This window comes from Staurois parvus, unplaced genomic scaffold (genome assembly GCF_062004578.1).
Source record: "Staurois parvus isolate SC_StPar_1 unplaced genomic scaffold, SC_StPar_1.0 ptg000270l, whole genome shotgun sequence".
Taxonomy (NCBI): domain Eukaryota; kingdom Metazoa; phylum Chordata; class Amphibia; order Anura; family Ranidae; genus Staurois; species Staurois parvus.
In genome coordinates this window covers 80,689-99,383 of record NW_028318066.1, presented here as the reverse complement: position 1 = coordinate 99,383, position 18,695 = coordinate 80,689, and the positions used below count along the sequence as shown (strand labels likewise).

The following is an 18,695-nucleotide window of genomic DNA, read 5'->3' as shown; positions in this document are numbered from 1 at the left end:
GGGGATGAAATACTATATGGGGGATGAAATACTATATGGGGGATGAAATACTATACGGGGGATGAATTGCTATGGGGGATGAATTACTATATGGGGGATGAATTACGATGGGGGATGAATTACTATATGGGGGATGAATTACTATGGGGGATGAATTACTATATGGGAGATGTATTTTCAGTTTTAAAAATGTGGCTCTCAAAATAAATTTCAATCATGGTTTTGGCGAGATTTGGCTCAGTTGAAAAAAAAGGTTGCCCACCACTGGTCTAGTGAGGAGGGAGCAGGGGGTGGGAGGTAGCGGGTCTGTGTCAAGCGGCTTGCTATGGTGGGCACTCAGCAGAGGGGAGTAGCCAGGAGCACCAGCGGGGACCTGGGAAGGAGGATCGGGGCTTCTCTGTGCAGGTGAATATTTTTATTTTAAAGAAGAATATGTTTACAATCATTTTAAGGGCAGATGGATTCCAGGATGTAAATGCTACATGAATCATCTACCTTCACTCAAGATTGTCGCGGCTAGAAATGCTAAGGATGTTGGGGTGGGGGGCTTAAAGCGGTTTCTCTACAAAATAAAGCTTGGAGACCTACAGTTAAGGAAATAAGTATTTGATCCCCTGCTGATTTTAAATGGTTGCCCACTCACAAAGAAATAAGTCTAAAAATCGAATGGTAGGTGTATTGTAACATAGAGACATAATAGCAACAAAAAATTCAAAAGAAATGCATGTGTAACAAATTATGCACTGATTTGCATGTTCATGAGGGAAATAAATATTTGATTCCCTTCACAAATCATGACTTAGAACTTGGTGGCAAATCCCTTGTTGGGAATCACAGAGGTCAGACGTTTCCTGTAGTTGGTCACCAGGTTTACACACATCTCCTCTTGACAGATCCTCTCCAAGTCATTAAGGTTTGGTGGCTGACGTTTGGCGACTCTAACTTTCAGCTCCCTCCACAGATTTTCAATCTGATTAAAGTCTGGAGACTGGCTAGGCCACTCCAGGACCTTAATGTGCTTCTTCTTGAGCCACTCCTTTGTTGCCTTGGCCGTGTGTTTTGAGTCATTGTCATGCTGGAACACTCATCCACGACCCATTTTCAATGCCCTGGCTGAGGGAAGAAGGTTCTCACCCAAACTTTGATGGTACGTTGCCCCATCCATCATCCCTTTTGATGCAGTGCAGTTGTCCTGTCCCCTTAGCAGAAAAACACCCCCAAAGCAGAATGTTTCCACCACCATGTTTGACAGTTGGGATGGTGTTCTTGGGGTCATAGGCAGCATTCCTCCTCCTCCAAACATGGCGAGTTAAGTTGATGCCAAAGAGCTCAATTTTGGTCTCACCTGACTACAACACTTTCAACAAGTCCTCCTCTGCATCATTCAGGTGTTCAGTGGCAAACTTCAGATGGGCCTGGACATGTGCTTTCTTGAGCAGAGGGAACTTGCGAGCACTACAGGATTTCAATCCTTGTCTGCGTAGTGTGTTACCATTTGTTTTCTTGGTGACTGTGGTCTCAGCTGCCTGGAGATCATTGACAAGATCCTCACGTGTAGTTCTCATGATCATTGAAACTCGACAAGGTGAGATCTTGCATGGTGCACCAGACCTCGGGAGACTGACAGTTGTTTTTTGTTTCTTCCATTTGCGAATGATTGCACCAAATGTCACCTTCTCACCAAGCTGGTTGGTGATAGTTTGGTAGCCCAGTCCTTCTTTGTGTAGGTCTACAATCTTGTCCCTTCACATTCTTACACAGCTCTTTGGTCTTTGCCATGGTGGAGAGTTTGGAATCTGATTGTTTGTTTGATTGCTCCTGTGGACAGGTGTCTTTTATACAGGTAACAAAATGAGATTAGCAGCACTCCCTTTAAGAGACTGCTTCTAATCTCAGCTTGTTACCTGTATGAAAGACACCTGGTAGCCAGAAATCCTGCTGAATGATTAGGGGATCAAATACTTATTTCCCTCATGAACATGCAAATTGGTGCATAATTTGTTAGACATGCATTTCTTTTGAATTTCTTGTTGCTATTCTGTCTCTGTGTTACAAATCATCTACCTTTCGATTTTTAGACTGATCATTTCTTTGTGAGTGGGCAAACATTCAAAATCAGCAGGGGATCAAATACTTATTTCCTTCACTGTAGATGGATGGATGAGTTTGCTTTGAATATTAAAAATTTATTAAATATTGTTTTCAGTTTTGTGGTGCTCAGATACAGTTTCGTTCCACTTAAAAACTGACTTATTTAAAGAAAACTTGCTGCTACTCAAAGCCTGTGTTTCGTGGCTTGTAAAGGAAATTTTATGCCAACTCACCTCTTCTTGCTTTTGCTGAACTTTACTTGATCTTATGAGTTCTGTTCTAATGGGAATATAGGGCAGGCAGTCAGCTGTCTGACTGGAGTGGGATAGAGAAGTCAGAGTAGAGACTGGCACTCTGCTGGTTCTGGGTTTGACAACCATTAAGCAGTCAATCAATGTTTTTAAAATGCCAACAGTGAGGAAGACTGTTCACTGTATTTGTACAGAGCTACCACAGAAATGTAATTTGATAATGGCCGATAATGTGACTATAGTAACACTCTCCCTCTCAGCTCTCAGGAAGTAGGACATGATAGAAATCTGTATCAGATTCAGCAAAACAGCAGTATGTAAAATTCTACAATGACATTTGCTAAACTCTGTGCTATGGAATAACTGACCAGAAGACTTTTTTTGTTTTTTTTGTTAGAAAGATCATTGTGCTAACATGCACAATTACATTAACATTTTTGTACTTTTAATATGTATGTCAAGGCAACATAAATAACATAGGTAGCAAATATTTGCAATACCTGTGCATTCTCCATGTTTTATCCCTTAAAGACCATAAAAGTGTGGAAAAAATACCCTTTGTTCTGCCAGAAATTGCATTCAGCCACAAAGGCTAGGCTCACATCTGTGTTGGTCAAGAACCCGTGTGTACCACACGTGTTCCCAACCCGTACGCTCTTTTGCAGATGTTTGGGGTTGTCTTTAGCTTTCTAATGCCACCCTACGCATCAGAAAACATGGTGTATTTTTAGGTGGGCAAAATCGCACGTAGTTCCTGCTTTAAAAAAGGGTTGGATTTTTTTCTCAAGGGCACACCAGCCCAATCAAAGGAATGGGTTACTGTACCTGCGCAAACTTTGACCACATGACCGACACTAGTGTGAACCTAGACTAAGTCCTGTTGTGGCCTACACCACACAGCTTTTTGTTCTGGACTGAGTTTTGTCAGCCCTACCCAGTGTCTTTTGCTACACTACCAAACCATTCCTCCTTTCAGATCTCCATCTCAAGGCTAGTCATTCTGTAGTCCAGAATAGGAACTAGGAGTGCTCTTTAAAATAACCCAGCAAGTGTGGAGTAGAACATGGGACAGCTCTAAACTTCTGAGAGCAAAAGTATTTTGTATTTTTGCACTGCCCAAAAAGAAAATGCGTCTATTGTATATTTAATGGATGAAAATGGAGCAAATAAGAGAAGCACATTGTTGGGATTTACATACACTTTAAGGATAAATCATGTGTACCCTGCAGATCTCCGTAACACCCACTTGTCTCAGGTAAATAATTCCGGGGGGGGGGGGGGGAGTCAAACAGATTAGTTTGTCCCAGCTGATGACTGCTTGGCAAAAGATATCTATCAAGGCTAGGGATGCCTTTACCACCTGCAGACTTTTTTAATCTACCTATGTATAGCCAGATGAAATACTCAGACTTTTCTGCGGTGGTGCAGCATGTGAATGCTTTCGGAAGATTTCTTGGCTCGCCATTAGTTGGAAGAAATTGATGCTGCTCCCTATAGATCCACTATCTGAACCGTTGCCTCCCTTGATTCACCTCAGAGTAGTCTATTTGGTTAAATATCTGGGAGTAACTCCCCCAGAGATTACATTTGAGATATTTGGCCCTTTCTAAATTTCAAATGCAGTGTATTGTGTGGTGCAAGCTATGTCTCTCTGCTGTGGGGAGAATTAATCTGTTTAAAAGAAGATTTGGATGCCGCAGCTTATGTATTTTCTGCACAGCTCATATGGATAGCCCCAAGGGTCTTTGCAAGGGTCAATGCCATATTTAGAGATCTGCTTTTGGAGGAGGAAGTCACCAAGGATAAAATTAGAATTTATAGAGTATCTTAAGGAGGCGGGAAGACTGTTCATTTATGAGTCAAGGTTGCCATCCTTTATATACATTTGAGATGCCGGTCTGTAGGGCTGTACAGGTATTATTCCCCACCCTTTCTTTTAATATTTAAAACCTGGGACACAACTGAAAACTGTTGGGGATTTCTTCCTTCAATAAATACACCCCCATTTGGTATAATCCCCTATTTCCTGAAATGTGTAAGCTCCAGGGCTTCCAGAAAAGGTAAAGGGTGGGAATACGTACTTTGAAACATTTATGACGGTGTTATTTTAAAGTCCTTTGAATTAATGGCAGAATTTGAGATTAACCCCAAGTGGTTTTACCAATACCTCCAACTCATGCACGTTATTAAAGCTCAACCCAACTTGGCCTTGGTGTCCTTTTTTCCATGTCCCTTGTTAATGCTATAGTAACTATGCTATCAACTGATTTCAGATACCTACCAGGAACTACTAGATCAGTTTTTCGCTTGAGGTTCCGTTTTATGTAAATCTCAATGGGGGGAAGACATATGCCCTATTTCTGGTGATTTTTGGGAGGAAGCTCTACAGTCCCTTCAGAACATCTTTGTCTTCTCATAGACTTGGGCAGATATTTATTTTACATAGAGTTTAAAGTACTCCTGACTTTTTTGGTTAAAATTAGTATGAGCGATGACCCTGGCTGTGCTAGATGCGGGACTTTATCCGGGTCCCTTTTTCAGCTTATATGGCGCCATCCCAAATTGAGAAGGTATTGGGCCAAGGTGGTAGGGACTCTTTAACAGTCTTTTAGGGGTTAATTTGTTGGTTAACCTTTTTACCTGTCTACTTAGTTATGTTGATCTATTCATAACTGATCAGAATTTAATGCTGCATTGTTTTGATAGTGCTGTTTATAGCCTGTAGACTAATTGTACTTCGGTGGACTTCCCCCTCAGCCACCTTTTTTTTTCTTTTTTGAATGGATAACAGAGCTTATTGAATACCTTTCTTTTATATTTTTGAAAAATATACCTGCTATCTCAGGCACGGTTTTTTCTTTCCGCAGGAACCTCCCCCACGAGTCACCCAGTGTGTCCACCCCCTTCCCACATCTGTGCACCATTCCTTGGTTCTACCCCCTATTCCCCTCCCAGTACAGCTCTTTTCAGAGAATACAGAACAAAGTATAATTTTGTGGTGCGAAGTGATTTGTTTGGAATTTGCTGCTAACAAAAAAGGCAGAAAAATAGATGCCCTGTAACTAGCAACAACAGATCCACCACAGGAACAATAGACTCCCAATAGCCAGCTATCAAGGTCCTACCTTTCCTCAGGGCTTGTGCTGCTCCATGTGCTGGCATCCATCTTAGGCCTGCAAAGCATTGTGGGATCCTTTATGCTTTCAACCCTCTGCGGCTCCTCCCAGTAGGTGGCGGCTTATCACATTTAAGTCTGCTGTTTGCAGCTGTCCATTGCATTTGTGTCCTGTCTGTTGCACAGAAGCAAGCTCCTGTTTAGTTAACACTTTGCTCTCCTGGATACCGACTCGGCTTTGGCTAAGACTCCTGGCTTCTGACCCCGGCTCTGGCTACCATTCTTCCTGGCTTCTGACCCCGGCTCTGGCGACCATTTGTTCCTGGCTTCTGACCCCGGCTCTGGCGACCATTCCCGCTGGTTCTCGACTTGATTATCCTGGAAGACGACCTCGGCAGGGGAACTTCTGTCCTACCAAGTCATCCGCTGTTGCTATCGGACTTGCATAGACTCTTGCCTTGTTTCTGTGTAAATAAACCTACCTTTAATTGCACCTCCTTGTGTGTCTGGCTCCTCGCTCCCTGACATCAGCAACAATTTATCTTCCAGCAGCCAGCAACAGTAGACCTCTCTCTCAAAAGGAAATCCCTCCCAGAAATGGCGCCCCCACCCCCCACCCCCAGCAACATAAGACCCTCCCCCAGCAGCAATAAATATACCAGCAGCAACAGACCTCCCCAGCAACAATAGACCACCTGGCAAAAATAGATCCTCTCCAGCAACAATAGATCCCCAGCAGCCAGCTGGATAATATACATTAAGTGCTGGAGGTGCCAGTACTGCATTCCTGCTGAAGTCAAGAATAAGCTAACCCTGATTTTTTTCTTTTTATACAGTACGTGAAAGCCGTGTGCTGCTGTTATCACGTTAAACAAAATAAAGATAAATGTATATATAAAGTGTAATATTGTTTTGAATGATGTGTAAGACTGCTGCTACCACTGTTGCAGTGTTCTCACACTACCATAAATTGATATATAAGAAAGAAAGTGGTGCACTGTCTCTTTAAATGTGCAAATCCTAAACAAGTGAACACAAAACGGAAAATAAACTAGTGTACAACAGACTGTGCAAAAAAAAAAAGTCCTTTTCATTTGTACTGTATAACAATACTAGCAAATAATAACAAAATATTATTATTTTTTTTAACCAGTAAATTTTAAATATTGCATTTTTAAATTTTGAACACTCCTTATCAGCCAAGCTTTTTAGGCTTCCTTTTTTTCTTAATTTTTTCCTAAGATTGCCTCTTTTGCTCATAGCCTGGTGTTTATAGAGCTTAATAGCTCATGATTAAATTGAAATATTAGAGAGGTAGAGCAGTGATCATGCCCAGTACTCCTTTTGTACAGCGAAGGTATCAGTTTTAATCAGAGAATGTGTATCTTAAAAGTGGTAACTTCTGTTTTGTGCTCACGTTTGTAAGTCTACTTATCAGGAGTTTTTGAATTGTGCATACAGTTCACATTAATAAAAAGTAGAGCTGGACTTTAAAGCTGAAGCTTGGGTATGATTTTTCTTGCATTGTTTTATTGGTCCAACATGGGCTAATGTAAATATGCAAATCTGATACCTGTGTGACCCTTGTGTAAGCTGCAAATCACAGTAGTCACTGCTTACTACAGTGATGGCAGCAATCTTTGGGATCCAGTGACCAGCGACTACAATTCTGCCTAGTATCCATAGGGGATCACTCAACACTGGACTCGGGGGGACTGCTGCCATCACTATAATAATGACTACTACAGCAATTTTCAGGTTACCCCGGGAACAGCCATGTTTGAGATACATAGGCATACTTTACTGTACGTTAGTCCAAGCTGGACCAATGGAACTATTCATTAAAATGGATACCTTAACTTAATACTTGCTTTAAAGTTTGCTATAATGCATATGTACAACTGTGCTTTTGCATGTGTTTTTATAATTGGCACAATACAATGTTTTGCACAAGCCTAAAATATGGGCACAGTTACTGTATAGTGTTGACCATGAAAACATTCAAATTAAAACAGGTTAAAACAGAGTGTTTTTAGTAATTTAGTTGCAGAGAAACTTAACATTTTGCAGCCACTCAAGTGTCAGGCTGTGTAACGCACAAGGTTTCTTAACATTCCCTGTGATTTTAGTTACCATGGATATCTGCGTAATCAGTAGGAATAGGATGGCACCACACAGTACATATCTTATAAGAGAGAGAATGCTGCTGTCTGTTAGTACTTAATCTCAATTAGAATTATTTTTTGACGTAGTGCTCGTGTTTATGACTTGATCATGTTTTCTATTCCTGTAGGACCATGCTTCACAGGTAGTACCGCCTGCAAGATGCCTCCCGCTGTGTTAGATCCCATGGACATCTGGGCGGCCGATACACAGCTCCTTCCTGATGTCACTGTGGACATTCTACTCCCCACTGGAATCTATGTTCAGATGGTGGTACCTCGGGATGCATCCATATCACAGATTAAACAGGTGAGGTACTAGCAAGTAGTAGAGTGCATTTTCAGTGGCCATGTCTTTGAAGTTGCTGGAAGGATTTCCTGAAGGTAAATGTAAGACAGATAGATATAGATCGATAGATAGATAATTTTTTATTTTTTTTTTACATTTGTACTTGTGCTATATTTTCATGATTACATTTTTCACACAAAGTAATGAAATCTGCCAGTAGGCTTGTGCTGAGTTTAGAGGAGCAGAAACTGGAAAGCACAGTCACTCTGTTATGCTATTAATCATAGAGTACATCATGAACCTGTAGAAAGATAATATTGCCTCCACTTGTGCACATCCTATATGCAAATAGATGCAAAGTTTTATAAACTTATACAAATGCTGATGAGGTTACATACATATTATACCCCATGCCCCTCCATTCACCATTTCATAGCCTAATTTCAAAGGGGCAGCTGCTGATGTATACATTCTTGAATTGGAGGCATGAGACTACTGGATACATATTTTGTGGTATATTTAGTTATAGTAATTGTATAACTAGTGATTAATGTATATCCATAATAAGTGTGTCCAGCTGTACCCTAGTCCAGTAAAGAAGACCATGGGCAGTCAATACACCAAATGCAGGGTTCTGTGTCGGCTTTGCATCTCCTGTTTTCTTTATCCAGCAAACATCTCTCTAGTGATACCTTTTTGTATGTTTGCAGCTTGCATGGAAACATGCACAACGTTACCCCCTTTTCCACTTGCTCCTGGAGATTGACTCCTACATGTTCCAGTGTGTCAATCAGACAGCTGTTCATGAGGAACTGGAGGATGAGACCCGGCGGCTGTGTGATGTTCGACCTTTTCTGCCTGTCCTGAAACTGGTATCCAAAAGCTGTAACCCAGCAGAGAAACTAGATTCCAGAATAGGGGTCTTAATAGGAAAAGGTAATGTACCCTTAGCTGGAAGCTGTTGTCTATCTCTATATTTTATGCACCTTTTGCCTAAAAAGAGGATAGAACACTGTACAATGACCAGTTCTACTTCGGGATATGGAGATAGTCTGTATTGTTTTTTTTAATCTGCACTTTGCCCAGAGTAACAGTTATACAGAATAGCCCGCCCTCTCTGCAACTTATACTTGCCTTTTATGCACTTCACTGCCAAGCTGTTTGCACACTGTGAAAAAGTCTAATGTAAGGGGCGTGCTTGGCATTTACATTTGGCTAATGTCAATTCCTCTACCTCCATACAACTTAGGTCTGGAGACTTGGTTGCTCAGGAACCCATTGCTTTGTCATGGTAGATAGGGGAGATCAGAGGCGTAACCTGAAGCTTGTGGGCTCTGATGGCTTGTGAACTCCTGGAGCATGAGTGGGGTTACCACTGTGACCCCTGCAACTCCTATTGCTATGCCCATGGGGGAAATCATTGCATGCCCTCCCATACCAGGGGAGTACCAGGTTTTGCATCTGGTCCCAGCTGACCGAATATTGAGAAGGTAGGTATGAACAGTTGAGGGGGAAGATTAGTAAAGGAATTCATTTTTCTCTGAACTTTCACCCTGTAAAACAACCCATTCAGTTTAAAATAAAATTGAAAGGCAAAACATTTGTGTATACATATAAAAAAAAATAATAAATACATCTTCCCTTTTTTACATTACCTCTGTTCTCCCCTGCATAAGAGTTGGAGGAAGAGAAACAGCAGTACATTGATCTGCCCGGTGAATGGTTTTGCAGGTTTGGGGGGGGGGGGGGGGGTTGTGAGGACAAGCCTGATCATTAGATCATTAGAGGAGAGCACACAGAGTTCCCAGCATAGCTAGATAACTGACTACACTGTGCTCTCATGCTTATTACGGTCAGTTTGTAATAGGAAAGCAGAGGGAATGGCAGGATCACCTGGGATTTCACACAAAGGTCCAATACAAAAGGAACAGGATACTTTTTCATACAAGTACATGGTACAGCAGGCACATATCAGGAATATGAAATGTTGTGGAAGTTGTTAAAAAAAAAAAAAAGAAAAGAAATGTAAATCCAAGACTTGGAATAGAACCTTTTTAAAAATGTGCTATATTGTGTTGATGCCCCTATAACCTCCTGACAGAAGAATGGTTTTGTCCAGATAACACCAGTGCCATAAACGTACAGTTGTGTAATATGTGAGCATTCTAGCTCCAGCAAGTCCTCGGGTTAGTGGAATAGAATGAGAAAACATTGGCTGTTTTCCCAACAACTCCCTGATATGTGCAGGCCCTGCCTTGAATGACAAGCTTTGACTTGACTTTGGCAGAGGAATTGAGAACAGAACATTTGACTTCCAAGCCTCAGCATGATCCTTTCCTAAACCTCCTGTCCCTGCAGACTGCCTCCCTTCCATATTGACTCAGGTCCTGCTCTCTTCCAGAGCCTGCTGTGGAACCTGGCTCTGGATCTCACACAGAGCTTCATATAGTCTTTATATCAATCAAAACAAGGAAGGTCTAATAAAAAGTGCAAACCTCGTCCTTACGAGACCGTTTGTCTTTTCTTTTTTTTATAACTGAAGAAGTACTGTATTTTCTGCAGTTTAAAATTTTAGTGTGTGTGTTTTGAATTTCAGCCAAATAGTTTTTAAGCACTTCAGTAAGGGAATGTGTAAAATGTATGGTAACCTGTAGCAACAAGTAAAAAAAAATCCAAGGGTGATGCTCTGGCACATAGATGCATTGTATAAAAAAGTAAATACAACTCAATGTGAAGCATATATCCTTCCGGGTGATACATTTACAAACTTTCAAATACACCCTAAACTATATATATATATATATATATATATTTTTTTTTTTTTTTTGTCTTAATAAGCTACACTGGAAATTGTTTTATTGCCCCAAGTAGGACCAATTTTACTTCAGTAAAAAATAAATCTAAGTTTGCGGCTATGCCTTACTGCAATTTTCAAATCATAATCAGTTTGTACTGCCTTGTTCAGTGCTCCTGTTGCTACTAAGAAAAGCAGGTAATGTGTGCTACTTTTTAAAATGAAACTTTCAGTCTAAAATCCAAAGTGCATTGTCATGTACATTGCATGCATAGTTTGATATTTATTGTGCACGTGGGCTACTTCTCCAGTGTTATTTTAAAGTAATCCTTTTATTTTAACGTGAACCTGAACAATTCAAAATTAACACATGAGGAAAAATATTGAACACAAAGGTTTCCTTGAGTGAAAGCCACACATTAATATGATGAACTGAAGTTGCAGTCAAATCTCAGCTTCTGTAAATATTTGAACAGCGTGTCAACCTTCCACCCAAGCCTCTTTATTGGTCTTTTATTTTTCATGATGGAAATTTTCATTTTACTCATGCTCATTTTGCAATTTAAGTTGTACGGCCCGTGTAATCTGTCAGAATTAAAAAAACGGTGCGGCTTTGCGGGGCTCTGCCCACACGGCCATGTCATTCATTTACAGAGTTCTGTGAAAGAATTACCGTATTTTTCGCTCCATAAGACGCACCTGACCATAAGACGCGCCTAGGTTTTAGAGGAGAAAAACAAGAAAAAAAATATTCTGAACCAATGGACTGCAGACACAGTACAGGGGATGACCAGAGACTGTGGACACAGTACAGGGGATGACCAGAGACTGCGGACACAGTACAGGGGATGACCAGAGACTGCGGACATAGTACAGGAGATGACCAGAGACTTGCGGACGCAGTACAGGAGATGGCCAGAGACTGCGGACGCAGTACAGGAGATGACCAGAGACTGCGGACGCAGTACAGGAGATGACCAGAGATTGCGGACGCAGTACAGGAGATGACCAGAGACTGCGGAGACGCAGTGCAGGGGATGACCAGAGACTGCGGAGACGCAGTGCAGGGGATGACCAGAGACTGCGGAGACGCAGTGCAGGGGATGACCAGAGACTGCGGAGACGCAGTGCAGGGGATGACCAGAGACTGCGGAGACGCAGTGCAGGGGATGACCAGAGACTGCGGAGACGCAGTGCAGGGGATGACCAGAGACTGCGGAGACGCAGTGCAGGGGATGACCAGAGACTGCGGAGACGCAGTGCAGGGGATGACCAGAGACTGCGGAGACGCAGTGCAGGGGATGACCAGAGACTGCGGAGACGCAGTGCAGGGGATGACCAGAGACTGCGGAGACGCAGTGCAGGGGATGACCAGAGACGGCGGAGACGCAGTGCAGGGGATGACCAGAGACGGCGGAGACGCAGTGCAGGGGATGACCAGAGACTGCGGACCTTTGGGGAGGGAGGGGGAACGGGTACCTGAATTTGACAGGTACCCGCTCCCACTTCCGTGGAGTTGTCCTTCCTTCTTCTTCCCGTGGCGGCTTCTGGGACAGCCGGGTGCCCACTGCACATGCGCGAGAATGGCCCGGAGCCTTCTGGGACCTGTCATGTGTCCCAGAAGACACCGGACCATTCACAAAGCGCAGCGCTTCTTGCGCATGCGCAGTGGGCACCCCGGCTGTCACAGAAGCCGCTGTGGGAAGACTGCAGCGAGGAACAGGTGAGGTCCTGCAGGAGAGAAGAGCTGAGCGGCCGGCCCAGTATTCTGACATGGTGGCGGCAGAAATACCGGACCGGCCGCTTTACATTCGCTCCATAAGACGCACTGACATTTTTTTCCCCCTTTTTTTGGGGGAAAAAAAGTGCATCTTATGGAGCGAAAAATACGGTAACTACAAGTCCTGACAGCCTTAGCGGTCTGCTGATAGCTGGTGCACTCTTTACAGGCATCTGCAGCTAAAAATAATAAATGCACATTTTTTTTTTACCTGCAAAAAATTATTATTTTCGGGCAAAAAGTGAACTTCTCCTTTAAGCACAGTCACTGTGTAGCATTGCAAAATGAGTGTGTACAGCATGACCCATGTATGTGTATATATAATACACTATACATAAAAACAAGGTTTTTTAAAATCCATTCGCACACACTGATAAGATTATGTCCATCAAGCCAATAATATGTATACTTAAAGACTTTTCCAGTAGGATAAACATAAGGCAGCCACAGGGAAAACTGGAATACTCAGTTAACTTTTTATTAGACTTCTAGTTTAATACAAATATTTTTTGTGAGGCAAGTACATATTGTGCAAAGAATTAAATGTCTCTTTCTTGCAGCGCTCATGACAAGAGATATGTTGTACATTCATTAGCAAAAACTTTGAGCTATGTTCTTGATCTGCAGTTTTGTTTCTAACTCCCTATGCACAGTACTCATTTGTTTTTAATGAATGCCTGGTCCCTCCATCTAGCCCCCCCCCCCACCCCACTCCTACCTTCAGGGTGCTGTCAAATGTTTGAAATCACTTAAAACAAGTTTTCATGGAAATGAGTTTGTGATTGCTCTGTTGGCCTGCAAGAGATATGGTGTTGGTTATCTACAGCTCTGGGTTTGGTTTATTCTAGAACTATGCCACAGAGCTGTCAGGAGTCTGGAGAAGAGGTATTGCATGTAGGAATGCATGGATCAGGTCCCAGATGTGCTGTTCATGGACAGCGGCAGTTGTCTGGAACAAGGAACCTGCAGTGCTTTACCTGTGTGTCAGCGTTAATAACCCCCAGATATGTTATTCCAATCCCTATTCTTTTTATGTAGAAGTGTGTAACTAATAAGGAAATGGTAAGATGTATGAAAAAAGTTAGAAAAGGGGACTTGGGGTTAAAACCCAATTTCAGGAATGTGAAAAAATCCACCCTTGCAGTGGGACCCTCTACATTGCATAGGTTCAATACTTACTATGTTGTAGGTGTACTGTACAGGCTGTGGTTGTTCACCCATTTTCCCTACTCCAGAAATCTCCTCTTCTCCAACAAATCTCCAGTCTGTAGTAAGAGCCTTGGCGTCATCACATACAATACAGGGACATTAAACATGTATTGAATGTGGGGGGGATTGGAGTGTGACCACCTTCAGTCACGGCTTACTGGGGAGGAATCATTGCAGCACTAGAGGAATGATGCTGGAGCACAAAATAAGGTATTTACACCTTATTCGGGCTCTCCTAGACTGAGCATTTAACCCTTATGCATACCAATCCAAAGAAATTGGTTATGGATTCAGCCAGGACTCATGGGGTTTTTTTTTTGTGCATATGTAAATACTTGTTCATAGTATACTGACATGGATACACAGGCTGATGGTAAAAAGGTTATTCAATGAATGACTTCTTTGATGAAAAAACATCTTTAAAAACTTAACAAAACAATAAAGCACCACACTCCACAGATCCCATACTAAACCCCTAAAGTTGGGGAACATAGTAGACCAAACTTTGAAATTTGTTATTGCAAGGAAGAACCAATGGAGGCCCCATTATAAGAGACAATCCATGAATTGTAGTAACGTGCCTTTCAAAAGGGACATGCGTGGCAAATGAGAAATATATATATAACGTAAACATGCAGTCCAGAGGAGGAACTTGATGCTAAATCAACCTCCCTCATGCATTTAATGGATGACTCAGAGTGTCTTGTAATAAGTGATTGCAGAGCACAAATGGAAGCCAGTGACTGTAGTCCAGAGAAGGAAACAGGTTAAACTTGGATATAATGTGGTATAGGTTGCTGCACATATTCACCCCCCTCTAGCACCCAAAGGGGATAAGGGTGCCATCCCAGGGAGGATTAGAATAGACAAGACCTCCCTCATACATGAACAGAGTTAGTCTTCCAAAGGCAATGATGTAGACAAATGAAGGAGCAGTCCTTTGGATGTGTAGGGTTATATCTTCACCCCCCCTCCAGCACCCAAAGGAATAAGGGTGCCATCCCAGGAAGGGTGTGAGTGAACAAGGCCTCCCTCATACATAGACCAAATGAATCTTCCAATAGTAACAGTATGAATACATGAAAGGGGCAGTCCCCAGGGACATACTAAAGCATGGGTCCTTTTAAGTAAATACAGTTCATAATGCAGGAGCTGGATCCAGTGCAGATTAATACTTATCAGACTGAGGCATGAGTCCTAATTAGTGGATCTTGGGGTGTGGAGGCGCCCTTCCTGACCGGTTTTGCCAGTGTAAACCAGCTGCTTTAGAGGTAGGCTTCAAAATTGTTTGGTTTTGTAACGATTTTGAGAAAGTTGTGATGACGAAACACGTTAGAAAGTATCGTCCGTATTTACCGCAAATATCGCGTCGGCCATTTTGGTTGAGGTCTGGGCTTTCCATTGAGAACAGTGAGCTCTAAGACTATCTTCACTGCTGCATTAACTCTGCATATTATGTAAGCGATTACATTAAAGTCATGCACAAATTTTAAAGAGCTTCTGCACGATGATCCTTTTACTTTTATTTTGGGTATTTACATCGCTGAGTGTGGAATTTGGTGCTATAATCTGAATAGCAATCCGGTCTGAGTTAAAGCTTGCAATACCTGTCAATCTGGTAAGGATTTAGGTTGACAGGTGTCACATTTATTCAATATAACGTGTTACTTGATCACTTGCGGATGGTTGTTGGAGCACGGATTCACATTATATGAAGGATAACTGACTCCACGGTGTCAGAAGGATCCTAGAGCAAGAGTCTGTTTTAATAAAGTCTGCACTACCTGTCTATCTGGTAAAGTACATTGACAGGTGTCACATGATTTGATCGCACTATTTTGAACACTTATTTTTGTGTGGCATGGCACATACTCACACCACATGGAGAAATGTTGATTACATAAGAGTTCCTATTTTAGCTTTGGATAAAGCAGGAACCCCAATCACTGGATTTATTTGTGATCGCTGGTCATGGGTTGTGTGATTATTTGGAAGTACATGCACCATTTATTATTGTGTTTAAGGATAATGCACTTTAGTTTAGTTTTTTTTTAGGTACTAAGGGCAGAAGAAGATGTATTTCTCTAAGGATTTTTGGAAATTTAAGGATCACTAAGAACTGCTGGACTTTATCAGGGTATACAGAGGACTTGGGAAGGACTCTCATCAATTATATATTTATTTCATGTGGTTGGACACTGATTATTAATTTAGCGACCTTATCGCCTTTTCCTATACAATCAGTCACTGGCTTTCATTTGGGCTCTGCAATCATTTATTACAAGACACTCAGAGTCATCCATTTAATGCATGAGGGAGGCTGATATAGCATCAAGTTCCTCCTCTGGACTGCATGTTTACGTGTGTGTGTGTGTGTGTGTGTGTGTGTGTGTATATATATATATATATATATATATATATATATATATATATATATATATTATATTATATTTCTCATTTGCCACGCATGTCCCTTTTGAAAGGCACGTTACTACAATTCATGGATTGTCTCTTATAATGGGGCCTCCATTGGTTCTTCCTTGCAATAACATATTTCGATGTTTGGTCTACTATGTTCCCCAACTTTAGGGGTTTAGTATGGGATCTGTGGAGTGTGGTACTTTATTGTTTTTTTTATGTTTTTAAAGATGTTTTTTCATCAAAGAAGTCATTCATTGAATAACCTTTTTACCATCAGCCTGTGTATCCATGTCAGTATACTATGAACAAGTATTTACATATGCACAAAAAAAACCCATGAGCCCTGGTTGAATACATAACCAATTTCTTTAGTTTGGTATGCATATAGATGTTTGATTAGGGATTCCCAGACTACCGCTTTTGAGACCTTGAGGCCTTCTTTTTTGGGAGAGTTTGCAGCATTTAACCCTTGCAGTGTGGATTGGGAGGGTAGAGAGGGGGTAGGGATCCACAGTTACATTATACTTTATTTTATAATATCAGCATTACAAGGCAATAAAAACAAGATCCAATATAAGCTTACTTGAAAATCTCCTTTCATATTGTGATTTCTGCCTGTCTGCTGCCATCTTTTCCCACAACTTCTTGGGTTCCCTGCATATCCCATGGTACTTTACTGCCTGCATGCAGTGCCTTCTGATAGGGCAATGTATATTCAAGGAAATAAATTCATGAAATCTTCACAAAGCAAGTTTACTTACTTCAAGATCATTCAGAGTAAGGCTCCATGTACACGGGACGTTTGGAAAACATTTCTGAAGGATGGAAACTGACTGCTGGAAAATGTAGGTTAAAAAACATCTGATTAGCCGTGTTTGCATACCACGTTTATGAGCATTTGCGTTTAAAAGTGTTTTTAAAGATAACCTCAGGAGACCTTCCAGAATGCACTGAAAAACAGTAAAAAAATTAACACTTTCAGACATTTTGAGAGAAATGGAGAGCTGAAGCAGAGGGAGCAGTATGGTGTTTTGGATGTGTTCCAGTTCATTTCTGTGCAGAAATGATTGCAGCAGTGTTTAATATATTTTCTTTCATGCGAAACCTCCAAGTATGGTGTAACAGGTCCATTTGAGTACCGGGAAAACGCTTTGCATGCATTTTTCATGTTGAAAATAGGCTCTGGACAGCATCTGGAAATGGAAGAGTTAAACAAATTTTCCAAACGCTTATAAGTGTGGTTAGCCGTGTTTACAAGCGTTTGAAACACTGATCAAATCTACTCCTGAACACAAGTTTGGTGTGTTCAAAAAAACTACTGTAAACTCAACTGCCTGTAAACGACATAGTGTACATGGACACATAGGAAAAGATTAGGGAGAGTTCAGGGGCTGCTGAAAAAAACACAGAAAGCTCCTATGTGTGAGTTTATCAGCTGCAGTGAACATGGAGCCTAATAGGAGAAGGCTAGAAATAATTGAAATACAATGTGAAAATTAAAGTGATTTTACATTTTTGACCATAAATATGTTTTAAATATAAAATAGAATAGTATTATGTTGGGAATGGTTTTTTGGTACTGCCTTCACATTAACTTTATCAGTTGGAGCTAGATTTTGGTAGACTTTTTATATCTTCTGGATTGAGTACAGCCTCTAGGTGCAAGTGTCTATCATTGGCAGTCTCTCTGAGAATTATAGAGGTAAGTGCTGGAACTAGACCCATGTTTTTTTTTTTTTTTGTTTTTTTTTTTTGGCATGCAACCAGTAGGTTGAATGAAAAATTTTACTTGATTTCCCCATCCACACATTTGAGGTGGATGTGGGGGAAAGACTTCCCCACTGTCAGAATACACTGATTAGTGCTGCTGGCTATAGCTGGCAGTGCTGATGGAGCAGAAATTTTCCAACAGGGTGGTTGTACTCTGCCCATACATTGATCTGAATTCAGCTTGTCCCTGCTGAAGCATTTCCATGTATGGCTGCCTTTAGATTCAGGAAAGCAGAATAAAGGTAACCACAGATGTTAAGTAAGCAGGGCTACCAGCTGCACAAAGTTAAAGTCAGTATGACAACTAGCTTGGCTGAATCCACAGAGACCGTTTAATTGGGAAAATTTCATGTTTGAGTGAAGTTTATCTTTAAATGAGTTGATAGTTTAGATACTTTCTAAATCTAGAACACCGCTTCAACCCATTTAAAGATGAAGTTTAATCTGCTTATGTTTTGCTTTCCTTGGTTCCACTGTGGGAATCCTAATGTGCAGTGAAAATAGGGTAAGCATTTCAGTACAAGAGAGGAGCGTGTACAACTGTGCAAGACTGAAGGTAAGGTCTCACCCGACCTAACTTTTTATTTTTAAGCCTTGAAATTACTTTAAAACCAATTAATACCAGTAACAGCATTGCCCTTTTTTGTACAAAACAATATATAGAATAAGGGGCAATAAGTAGTATTAAGTGTGAACTTTTTTTTAAAGCTTAAAAAGTAAAATCAGGTCTGGTGACGGTATTAAAGGCATTCACCTATTATTCACAGAAATAAACCATGCAGACTGTGGTATGTGTTCTTTTGATCTTTCTGC

General features: G+C 41.3%; 1 protein-coding gene across 1 annotated transcript in view; it reads left to right on the top strand.

The window, feature by feature from the left end:
* PIK3CB (phosphatidylinositol-4,5-bisphosphate 3-kinase catalytic subunit beta) overlaps nt 1-18,695 on the top strand; it is a 258,840-nt gene that overhangs the window by 168,085 nt on the left and 72,060 nt on the right. Inside the window, exons 3-4 of the mRNA XM_089681525.1 lie at nt 7,751-7,929; nt 8,619-8,844. Coding sequence (XP_089537651.1) covers nt 7,783-7,929; nt 8,619-8,844 — 373 coding nt within the window. The 5' untranslated portion in view covers nt 7,751-7,782. The remainder of the gene's footprint in view (nt 1-7,750; nt 7,930-8,618; nt 8,845-18,695) is intronic.